Source organism: Moschus berezovskii, chromosome 22, assembly GCF_049115385.1.
Source record: "Moschus berezovskii isolate FMDL1 chromosome 22, NW_MosBer_1.0, whole genome shotgun sequence".
In the NCBI taxonomy this organism is placed as follows: domain Eukaryota; kingdom Metazoa; phylum Chordata; class Mammalia; order Artiodactyla; family Moschidae; genus Moschus; species Moschus berezovskii.
The window spans coordinates 3,350,218-3,361,161 of record NC_142481.1 but is presented as its reverse complement, the minus strand read 5'-3'; the positions used below and the strand labels follow the sequence as shown (position 1 = coordinate 3,361,161).

General features: G+C 61.5%; 2 protein-coding genes across 4 annotated transcripts; one reads left to right on the top strand and one right to left on the bottom strand.

Moving 5' to 3' along the window:
• Positions 1-567: 567 nt before the first annotated feature.
• ZNF524 (zinc finger protein 524) lies at positions 568-4,172 on the bottom strand. 3 transcript variants are annotated; one of them, XM_055410700.2, is made up of 2 exons: positions 4,052-4,172; positions 568-1,632 (listed from the first exon to the last, which is right to left on the bottom strand). In XM_055410700.2, exon 2 carries the CDS (start codon positions 1,591-1,593, stop codon positions 796-798), a length of 798 nt encoding a protein of 265 aa, XP_055266675.1. In that variant the 5' UTR covers positions 1,594-1,632; positions 4,052-4,172; the 3' UTR covers positions 568-795. The 3 variants fall into 3 exon arrangements, with proteins under 3 accessions (XP_055266675.1, XP_055266674.1, XP_055266673.1); XM_055410699.2 differs by lacking the exon at positions 4,052-4,172 and adding an exon at positions 3,704-3,843; XM_055410698.2 differs by lacking the exon at positions 4,052-4,172 and adding an exon at positions 3,346-3,484.
• On the top strand, positions 3,964-9,206 carry FIZ1 (FLT3 interacting zinc finger 1). Its single transcript, XM_055410589.2, has 3 exons — positions 3,964-4,265; positions 5,737-6,094; positions 6,957-9,206. The coding sequence occupies exons 1-3, from the start codon at positions 3,964-3,966 to the stop codon at positions 8,130-8,132; spliced, it is 1,836 nt and encodes a 611-aa protein (XP_055266564.1). The 3' UTR covers positions 8,133-9,206.
• The last annotated feature ends 1,738 nt before the right edge of the window (positions 9,207-10,944 follow it).

Genomic DNA, 10,944 nt, shown 5'->3' with positions numbered 1-10,944 from the left:
CCGCCCCCTTACTTAAGCCCCTCCCCGTCCCCCGCCCCCGTAACCTAGGCCCCGCCCACAACCATCTCCTAACTGCGTAAAGCCCTGAGATCTGCCGGTCCAGGTCACTCCTTCTCTACTTGCTGCTACTGCTGCTAAGTCGCTTCAGTCGTGTCCGACTCTGTGCGATCCCACAGACGGCAGCCCACCAGGCTCCCCCGTCCCTGGATTCTCCAGGCAAGAACACTGGGGTGGTCAGTCCAGCACGCAACTCTTAATTCCGTTGTTTCTCTGCAAACAGCTCCCGAACAAAGAGATGGGCCAAAGTGGTGGCTGGTTAGAATGACGCGGGGGATGGGGACCTGGGGTCACGTTTGCACGGAAGGTTCTATGTTTTACCTGAGTGGACATTTAGGGGGAGTGCTTTGGGGTCCGCTGGAGATAGGAGCGGCGGCAGAGGCTTCTCCCAACCCAGTCTTTAGCGCTAAGCTAATGAAGCACATAGCATGGGGGGTCGTGCAGTGGCGGAAGTACATTGGAAGGGAGAAGGAGGCCAGCCCTGGGACCCTGAGGGAACACACACCAGTGGGCAGTAGGCAGAGATTTATTTCCACAGCCCCTGCCTCCACAGGCCTGTCAGTCCGGGGGAGGGTGGTAGAAGGCAGCAGGACCCAGAAGTTGAGGTCTGCACCCTCAGCCCACTCCCACAACGGGAAGACCACCAGACAAGGTGTCCCGGCCTCGCTGCCCAGGCCCCGCGCCCGCAGAACGCCCAGCTCTAAACCTGGCCTGGGGAGCGGTGGCCGGGGGTGTGGGTCAGGCCAGCTCTTTCCCCTCCAGCTCTTCCTCGTCGTCGTCGGCCCCTGCCGTGGCCGGGATACCGTCGTCGTCCCACTGCGCTTCAGGCTCTGGGTCCGGAGGACACAGAGGTGCCTCCATGGCCTCGGGGTGCTTGCGTTTGGCGTGGCGCCGGAGCGTGTTGGTCTCCATGAAGCGCAGCCGGCACACCGGGCACTGGTAGGGGCGCTCGCCGGAGTGGACGCGGTGGTGGTGGGCCAGCTCGCCCGCCTCTCGGAAGCGGCGGGGGCAGAGCGGGCAGCGGAAGGGCCGCAGGCCCGCATGGATGTTGCAGTGCCGCCGCAGGTGGCTGGACCGCTTGAAGGTCTTGCCGCAATCCTTGCACTCGTGCGGCTTCAGCTCTGAGTGTGAGATGCTGTGACGCTCCAGGTCGGAGAGGTAGGGGAAGGCCCGAAGACACACCGGGCAGAAGTGCGGTGCCTTCTTAGGGCCGGGGCCGGAGCTCTCGGGCCCGCCGGCCACTGACCCTTCAGAGACCGTGTAGGGCACACCCTGATCATCGATCAACAGGAGGTCACTGCTATCGCCGCTGCCCACTGGGGCGCTCACCCCCTGTGCCAGGGGGTGTTCCTGCTCTGACTTGGCGGGGCGGCCCCGCTTGCGTGGGAGGGAGGCCTTGAGCGTCCGGTTGGAGGAGGCAGCCCCCACAAGACTTCGGCCTCGGCGGCCCCGGGGAACAGGAGGAGGTAAGGCCAAAGGTTTCTCTTCTTCCTCAGGCAAAGGCGAAGGCCACGGGTCTGGGCTGGGGGTGTCCATTGAGCAGTGGGGGGCTTGGGTCTGGGCACTGGAGCCGGGCTAAGAGGAGAGAGGGGCAGCCGTCAATGCAGGGTGGTCTGGAATAGCCCTAGTCCCCCAGACAACTTCCTGGGTTCCAGTCCGTCGACCAACGCATGGTCGACATCCGCTTGGACGCGCAATGAAAGTCAAGCTAGTGGGTAAAATAGCAGGATAATTCTGTACGAGTCGCTAAACACCTGAGCCCCACAGGCGTCTCCCAGACTTCCCTAACTCCTCCTAGACATTCAGGGTCAACCAGCAAAATAAAGAAAACTCTTCCTGGGGGGACAGAGTCCAGCTGAGGGTGCTGGCCAGTATTTGAGCCTCAGAACAGAGAGAAGAGCCAGCGAGGCCTCAGAAATGTTTTATCTCTCTTCCTGACAAGGTGAGAAGGCGAGAGAAGGGGGTGGGGTGTCAGGACTGGAAGAAAAAAGAAAGGGACTTTTATCGATGATGTCTGCTCCTGAGTTGTGGATGAGGATGTATGTCAGAGCTGTTAAGAGCCTGGGCTCTGGAGCCAGAGGTTTGATCAGCACTCTGGAGCTCAGCTTCCTGAGCCTGTCACTCACTCTCTGTGTGGTGGCCTTGGGCAAGGCACTCACCTCTTGAGCCCCAGCTAAGCCTTTGCAAAACAGGGTATTTCCACCAACTCGCACAGACGTGCAATGAGGATAATATACATAAAGTACACAGGGGGCTTCCCTGGTGGCTCAAACAGTAAAGAATCCTCCTGCAATGCAAAGGAACCGAGCTCCTTCCCTGGGTAGGGAAGATCCCCTGGAGAAGGGAATAGCAACCCACTCCAGTATTCTTGCCTGTAGAATCCCATGGACCCAGGAGCCTGGCGGGCTATAGTCCATGGGGTCGCAAGAGTCGGACAGGACTGAGCGACTAACACTTTCATACACAGAGGTCCTTAGGAGATACTAGCTGTTATCATGGCTTGTAACTAAGCTTTACATCAATCCTCTGAATAAAGGTATATCACTTCCTTTTTGCAAATCTGGAAAACGAAGGCACAAGTTGAAACTCCCTCTGCTGGTAAGCGGCCAGGTCAGGACTTGATCTCAGGGACCCCAAGGGACCTCATGAGGTCCCTTAGCCCTGAGTTTGAATCCAGCTCCGCTGTTAACTAGCAAGTGGCCTTGCCTCTCCAAGCGAGTTCCCACCTCTGTAAAATGGACACACCCAGGTTGCCGGTTGTAATAAGCACCAAACGATCTATCATCCGCAACACCACCAGGGCCTGGGACCAGGGAACTAGAGTGTACTAAAGTGAAGGGAGAGCACACAGGTGCACCCCATTAGAGCAGGCACCCAGAGTGAGACCCACAGAAGGGCAGCCACTTCTCCGTGACCACACGGCTCCCTCTGTTGGGGGTGCCTAGGCCAGAACCCGGGTCTCTGGAACAGTGCCCAGACCCTCGCCCTCCTCCACCCTGGGCGCAGGCGCGCGCTCGGCCCGCGGCCCCAACCGCGCGGGGCGGGCCCTGCGGGGGCGGCGGCCAATGAGCGGCGCCGAGCCGCGGACTGCCAGGCCGAGCCAGGAAGGGGGTCTGCGCGCGCGCGCGCGGCCAGGCGGGCCAGCTCGGCGGGGCGCGAGGTCGGCGCGCGCGCCTCTGCGGTCGCGCGAGCCGGAGCAGGTGGGGGGCGCGCTCCAGGCGCGCAGGGCCCCGGGCCTCCCCTCGCCCGCTCCCGTCCCCCTACCCGGGCCCCCCGCCTCTCGGGTACCTCATTTGCATGCCGCCTGGACTCGCGAGTGTGCGCGCGCGGGGGCGCGAGGCCGGCGTGCGGGAGGGGCGGGGGAGAGGGGGGCCCTGCCTCCCGGCGGCGCGCGCGCGGCCCCGCCCCTCGGCAAGGACGCCCCGCCCTCCGACTCCCCCGCCCCCGGCCCTGCCCGCGGGGAACAAAGGGCACGCGCTGGGTCCTAAGGGCCGGTCACGTCCCCGTCGGCAGGCCGCTCCTGCGAACCCGCCGCTCTCTCTGGCCCCGAGCGGGAAAAAATGACCGCACCAACACATCCTACATAAACAGAAATATCGTCCTCCCACAAAGGACCCAACCAGGTGACCCAATCAAAGAAAGGTACCAAAAGGAGGAGAAGCGGGAAAATGGCGGCGGGTTCCCGTAGTTAACATGGCGCCTGATGAGCTTCAAAGCCGACTGGAAGACTAAAGCACAAGATGGAGCCCGCTCTTTCCTCCTGCGTCTGTCGCAGGCGGCGAACTTCAATGTCTCTCTTTTCCAGAAGCACCTCGACGTCCTACCCAGGAGAAGCCTGCGGCTGCGACGAGGGAATCAAATCTGCCCTCATCTTTGTTAACACCCACCAGCGTCGACAACGCCGGGATGAGGCCGCGCGCTCGTAGATTGTTGCCCTTAGTCTGTATGGCGCCGAGGGTCGCGCTAAGCCCCGCCCCTTACCCCATGCCCTCACCCAAGATGGCGCCGCCCTGGCTTCTCGACCCTCCAGCAGCTGGGAAAGGGACGGGAAAGAGGGAGAAGGGAGGGCGGCGGGGAGGAGGGAAGCCAAGAAGGCGGGAGGAAGAGGGAGTGCGGGGGAGAAGGGAGCCGAGGCGGAAGTCGAGGGGCCCCCCGGGTGGAAGTGACGCTACCCCCGCTGCCCAAAATGTCGGCGCCCAGAGGGAGGTGTAAGTAATTAAAGAGGAAAGCCGACTGACTTTCCCGGCCTCCCGGGGCCGCCTCAGGGCTCCAGAAACCCCGCTCCGAGCGAGCAAGGTGGACTCGCCGGGCCGCGGGCCCAGCCAGACCTGCCCCCGCCCCGGGCTCCCGGGCCCGCACCTCTCAGGGACGGGGGGAGGGGCACAAAAGGCCGGCTCTCGGGGCCCGGGTCCCCGAGCGGACTGGGGAGGGGGGCCAGCCCCGAGGGCGGCTGGGTGGGAAGGAGGCGGGGCTTAGCGGCGCCGGGGCGGAGCGATGGCTACGAGGAGGCTGAGTGGGCGTGGCTCGGGAGTGGGCGGGACTGTGGGTAGAGGTGGGAGGAGCTTGGGCAAGGGGCGAGGTTTGACGAAGGGGCGTGGCTCCGGGAGACTGGTAGGCGGGCCCTAGGTTGAAGGGTCCTCACTGTGGCTGAGTGGGGAAAAGGGTTCAGTGTGGAGGTGGGAGGAGCTAGGAGAAGGGGTGGAGTTTGTCTAGGGATGAAGTTTTCAGAAAGTGATGGGCATAGTGGAGGGGGGGGGTTTAAGCGTGTAATTTGGGAGCGTCTTTTTTTTAATTTTTTTTGGGGGGGGCGTCTTTAGTGGAAATAGCAAGTCTTTATAACTGCAGGTGAAATGACTTAAGATGGGGAGGGTGTCAGAGAGGAACGGCTGAGGTGGCAAGAGAGGGAGAGTGATGGGGCCTTGGAAAGAAAGGGCTTTACATAAAGCCTGAGCTTAAAGAAAAAGTGAGCGGGATTTAGGAGATGTTTCTTGGAGAAGAGATGGGGACTTCAAGAGGAAGCTCGGAGGAATTTAGCAGACAGCAGTTAATCAAAACAGCTTAGCTGTTGAGTCTGCTGTGCGGTCAGTAAGCACTTGGCACGTGTGGCCACAGTTTTGCTTAGTCCTCACCACCTCCTGAGGTAGGTCCTCCTAGTATCCTATTTTGTGGATGGAAATAGAATCGGTTGGTTTCTCGAGGATAGTCATGGTCACCCTGGAAGGTTCATTCATATGCCCTTAACCTAAAATCTTTGTTCTCTCATTGGCTAAGAATGTCAGCCTTCCTCCGAAAATGACTTTCATCTTCAAAGAAGAGAGGGGGTCGTTTTCAGAAATACAACAGGCTTCAGGAACAAGGAGACTTTGGAAGGAGTGGGTGGGGCCTAAGCGCGAGTGGGTGGGGCTTAACCACAGTGGGTAGGGCTTGGGGCAGGGTGGGAGTCCAGCTTAGAAATGATTGGGAAGATAGGCAGATGAGTGGTGGAAGGGGGTGGGGTCCAAGGACAGTGGGAGGGGTTTCAAGAGCAGTGGGCGTAGCCTTTTATAGTTGGGCGTGGTTTAGGAGGTAATTCGCTGGATTTCCAGGGACAAGAGGCAGGTCTCTGAATCCAAGGAGCCTAATTGGGGAGGCTAATGGGGAGGTGACTCCCTCACCCCCCTCCATGTCTCCCTGCTCCAGAGAGAGCCCCCACCCGCCACTGCCCTTGCACCGCGCCGCCATGGATGACGCGCCGCTGCCAGCGCCCCCGCTCCCCGCCCGGGCCGCGGCCCCGGCCCCGGCTCCGCCCGCTGCTGCCCCCCGCGTCCCGTTTCACTGCAGTGAGTGTGGCAAGAGCTTTCGCTACCGCTCGGATCTGCGGCGCCACTTCGCTCGGCACACTGCGCTCAAACCCCACGCGTGTCCACGCTGCGGCAAGGGCTTCAAGCACAGCTTCAACCTGGCCAACCACCTGCGCTCGCACACCGGCGAGCGACCCTACCGCTGCTCCGCCTGCCCCAAGGGGTTCCGAGACTCCACCGGCCTGCTGCACCACCAGGTGAGTCCTGCAGGCCGGCCCTAGGCTGGCCTCGCTGTGCTGGACTTGCCCTCGGAGTCCCGAGACCCACTGTGGGCAACAGCTGGCCCCTGAGAAAATTTCTCTCTCCCTCCATCCCCATCGAAGCATCCTGACCAGTGAAACCATGAAGTGTTTCTCTTTGAGTCACCACCCAACCCAGGAACTAAAACATTCACAGTAAATGTGCCCTTCCCCTGTCCCGTGCTTCTGCTCATATGCCAGCATCTGAAACTTTGTGTTCATCTTCCCGTACCGTTTTTTAAGATAGATTTACCATATATGTACTTAATTCCTTTACTCAGCAATTATCTATCAACTGATTTCCCAGTTCCCAACCCCGGGGCTACCAGGATGAAATCAATAAAGTCCGTGCCTTCGGAGAACTTACATTCCATTGAAAGTGGTCCATAGCCAGGTAGACAGTCAGCAAATTCACAGGTGAGGGTGATCTAGAAAGGAAAAGATTTGGGGAAGGAAGTTAAAACAGCAACAGCACTAATAATCATCTGCTATGAAGGAGGAAAGGGGGGAAAGCTCTGGGCTACCAGACAAGGTAAGAAGGTCAGGGCAAGGTGATGCTCCAGCTGAGACCTGAAGGAAGAGCTGGAATTCGCCGTGGGAACAACATAACAGGAAAAGGGAACAGCCAGTCCCGAGGCTGGAGGGACCAAAATAATGTGGACAATGGCCGGACGCAGAGAATGAGGAGAGGGTCGCAGCTAGATCCTGGCCCCGTGGACCTGGCCAGAGGCTTCCCCTGCATCCCTCCGGGAGGCCAAGACTCTGTCCCCGGGGCCAGACGCTCAGCCCTGACGCCGGGCTCTCCCTTCTGCCCTCGCAGGTCGTCCACACTGGTGAGAAGCCCTACTGCTGCCTCGTCTGTGAGCTCCGCTTCTCCTCGCGCTCCAGCCTGGGCCGCCACCTCAAGCGCCAGCATCGTGGGGCGCTCCCGTCCCCGCTGCAGCCGGGCGCAGGCCTGCCTGCCCTGAGCGCGCCCTGCTCGGTCTGCTGCAACGTGGGGCCCTGCTCGGTGTGCGGGGGCGCGGGGGCGGGCGGGGGCGTCGCCGGTGGCGAGGGTCCAGAGGGGGCAGGCGCCGGCGCGGGGGGCTGGGGGCTGGCCGAGGCCGCGGCGGCCGCAGCGGCGGCCTCCCTGCCACCGTTCGCTTGCGGCGCGTGCGCGCGGCGCTTCGACCAGGGCCGTGAGCTGGCGGCCCACTGGGCGGCGCACACCGATGTGAAGCCCTTCAAGTGCCCGCGCTGCGAGCGCGACTTCAACGCGCCCGCGCTGCTGGAGCGGCACAAGCTGACCCACGACCTGCAGGGCCCCGGCGCGCCCCCGGCACAGGCCTGGGCCCCCGGGGCCGCCGGCGAGGGCGGCGAGGCTCAGCCAGCCTGGGACGGCGGGCTGCTCCTGGGCCGCGCCGGGGGCGGCGTGCCTGAGCTGGGGGTGCTGCTCCCCGAGGGCGGCGGCGAGGCGCCCGCGGAGCCGTCGGAAGACACGCTGTACCAGTGCGACTGCGGGACCTTCTTCGCGTCGGCGGCGGCGCTGGCCAGCCACCTGGAGGCGCACTCGGGCCCCGCGGCCTACGGCTGCGGCCACTGCGGGGCGCTGTACGCGGCGCTGGCGGCCCTGGAGGAGCACCGGCGCGCCAGCCACGGCGAGGGCGCGGGCGCGGGCGGCGCGGAGGCGGCGGCAGCGACCGCCGGCGAGGGGGAGTCCCCGGCCGGGGAGCCCGCGTCCGCCTCGGGCCGCGGCAAGAAGATCTTCGGCTGCTCCGAGTGCGAGAAGCTGTTCCGCTCGCCGCGCGACCTGGAGCGGCACGTGCTGGTGCACACGGGCGAGAAGCCGTTCCCGTGCCTGGAGTGCGGCAAGTTCTTCCGCCACGAGTGCTACCTCAAGCGCCACCGGCTGCTGCACGGCGCCGAGCGGCCCTTCCCCTGCCACGTCTGCGGCAAGGGCTTCATCACGCTCAGCAACCTCTCCAGACACCTGAAGCTGCACCGGGGCATGGACTGACGGCCGGGCCGTGCGCCCCGCCATCCGACCTCCCCTCCCCGGCGGGCTGGACTCAGGGCCCGGGCCCCGGGGACCTAGGGACCACGAGGGAGGCCCCCCACTGGCCCTCCAGAGCCAGGCACGGGTCCTGGGAAGAGGGGACCCTGGCTGGAAGACAGGGGCCCACCCAGCACCTGCACGCGCCCCTGAGCTGGTGGGCGGCAAGATTAACCTCAAGGGCCCTGGATCTATGGAGAGACTCCTAACCTCGAGGCCCCTGGAACACGTGCTGAGCACCCCCAAGTCACTCGGCCTCTAAGCTCTGGGGACCTGGGGATGACAAAGGGGTCTCCACAGTCCTCCTCTTGAGGGCCCTAATAATAAAAGATGGGCAACCCCTTCCCCACCCCAGGGAAGACTGCCCCTCTTCCTAAGAGCCATCATTCCAACCACCTAGATCTGGAGAATGGGGGGAACCATGTCCCCGGATTTCCCTGGATCCCTCCCCCCAAATGCTACCCACCAGGAGTCACTGGTGCCCCCAGATAACAGATATAGCCGGAATCTGCCTCCGCCCCTGTCACTTATACCCTGTGTGGAAAGAGGACCAGGGTAGTTGCCCGGTCTCGCTCCCCTACTGCGGAATGGATAGACCCTAATGATCTTCCCCGCCCCTCAAAACTTAGAATAGGCTGGTTCAGAATCCGACGCCCCCGCCACCCCCGTAGGATGGACTGATCTGGATACACGTAGACTCCACCCCCTGTCCACTGGACTGGGCCGGTGAGGATTGTGGCCTGCACCCCACCTCCTCAGAGCGAATACGGCAGACATTCCTCCCCTCCCTCCAGCGTGGGGGCCGGTCCACGTCTTCCCCGCTCTGTGAGCTCAAGAGTAGGGCGTGGGGTTCACCGGGGTATCCCTCTCGCTCTGCTGTAGCACCTGTCGGTCTTTCCATCTCTGTCAGTTTGTCTGTGTTCTTCCCAGCGCCAAGGGGAAGGGGGGTTTGGCTGGGGGGGTGTCCCCTGTGAGCCTCGACCTCGCCCCACTCCCCAGCTTCTCCTGGACCCCAATAAACACCGTCCTTTCAGCCGCTCCCGTCTCATGTCCTGATCCTTGGCTCTTAGGGACATGGGGGCTTCTCCCTCCCTGAATTAGGGCAGGGAGACAAAGACAGAGAGATATTTCGAGTCTCCGCTCCCTCGCAGAGACTGCCTGCCACCTTGTGGCATGTGAGAATCTTAATTTTCCCCATCAGGGATCGAACCCGTGTCCCCTACACTGGGCGCGTGGAGGCTTAACCACTGGACTGCCAGGGAAGTCCCAGTGTATGACCCTTTTAATGTCAGGGATGGTTTAGATCTCATCCGAGTGGAACCCTGCCTCTGAAAAACAAAATCCACCCCCAACGGATGGACATGCCTCCTGGGACCAGATACAGGCTTTCAGTTCAGTTCAGTTCAGTCGCTCAGTCGTGTCCGACTCTCCGCGACCCCATGAATCACAGCACGCCAGGCCTCCCTGTCCATCACCAACTCCCGAAGTTCACTCAAACTCATGTCCACAGAGTCGGTGATGCCATCCAGCCATCTCATTCTCCGTCGTCCCCTTCTCCTCCCGCCCCCAACCTTTCCCAGCATCAGAGTCTTTTCCAGTGAGTCAACTCGTCGCATGAGGTGGCCAAAGTATTGCAGTTTCAGCTTTAGCATCAGTCCCTCCAATGAACATCCAGGATTGATCTCCTCTAGAATGGACTGGTTGGATCTCCTTGCAGTATAAGGGACTCTCAAGAGTCTTCTCCAACACCACAGTTCAAAAGCATCGATTCTTCGGCGGTCAGCCTTCTTCACAGTCCAACTCTCACATCCATACATGACCACGGGAAAAACCATTGCCTTGACTAGACGGACCTTGGTTGGCAAAGTAATGTCTCTGCTTTTTAGAAACCCTCAATCCCATAGGACACGCCCCTAAACACCTAAAGGCCCCGCCCCTTAGGTCCTGTCTCCCAGGCAACCAAATTTGTCCCTTAGGTCCTTTCCCTAGATTAGGACCCGCCCATCTGAGACTCAGCAGACTTTCCACACTGTCTTCTACATACTAGATTTTATTCCTGTACTGAGTGCCAGGCATTGTAATTCCCCCTGGGGATCCAGCAGCGAACAAAATTACTCTCTAAGAAAACAAGTGTCTGAGCTGTGTCACCTTAGGTGGAGTGGTCTGGTCGGGGGAGAGGGGGTGGGGGGGGTGCTTCTCTGCAGAGGTGACACCTGATCTGAGACCAGAAGGGTGAGGAGGGGCCGGCCAAGTGGACAGCTGGGCCAGCCCAGGAGGGGAGGGGCTGGTGAGAGGAGGTGGAGAGGTGAGCAGGGGTCAGGGCACGCAGACCCTGGGCCGACAGAGGCACCTGACTGTGCTCTGTGGACACTGACAAGCACGACTGTAAGTGTGAAGGGATGTGACCACTGCTGCACTTTCCAAGGGTCCCCCTGGCTGCTGAGCGGAGAAGTGGGCTGAGGGAACGCAGAACAGGCTACTGCAGTCCACCAGGAGAGACGTGCGGGCTTGGAGCTGAGAGGTGGACAGAGCTGGGGGGGCCCTGAGATGAATCTTGGAGGTGGGATGTGGGAGGGTGTGTTGTGTGTGTGCGTGTGTTTAACGGAAAGGGAGGAATCAGGGTGGGGACTGGTTTCGTCTGAAAATGGAGAGAAAGTAGGTTTAGGTAGAGGGAAGAGGGGTCATGAGTGCCATCTTAAACTTGAGATGCTTGGGAGGTGGTGTTGTTCAGTCGCTAAGTCACATCTGACCCCACAAACCTCTGCACGCCAGGCTT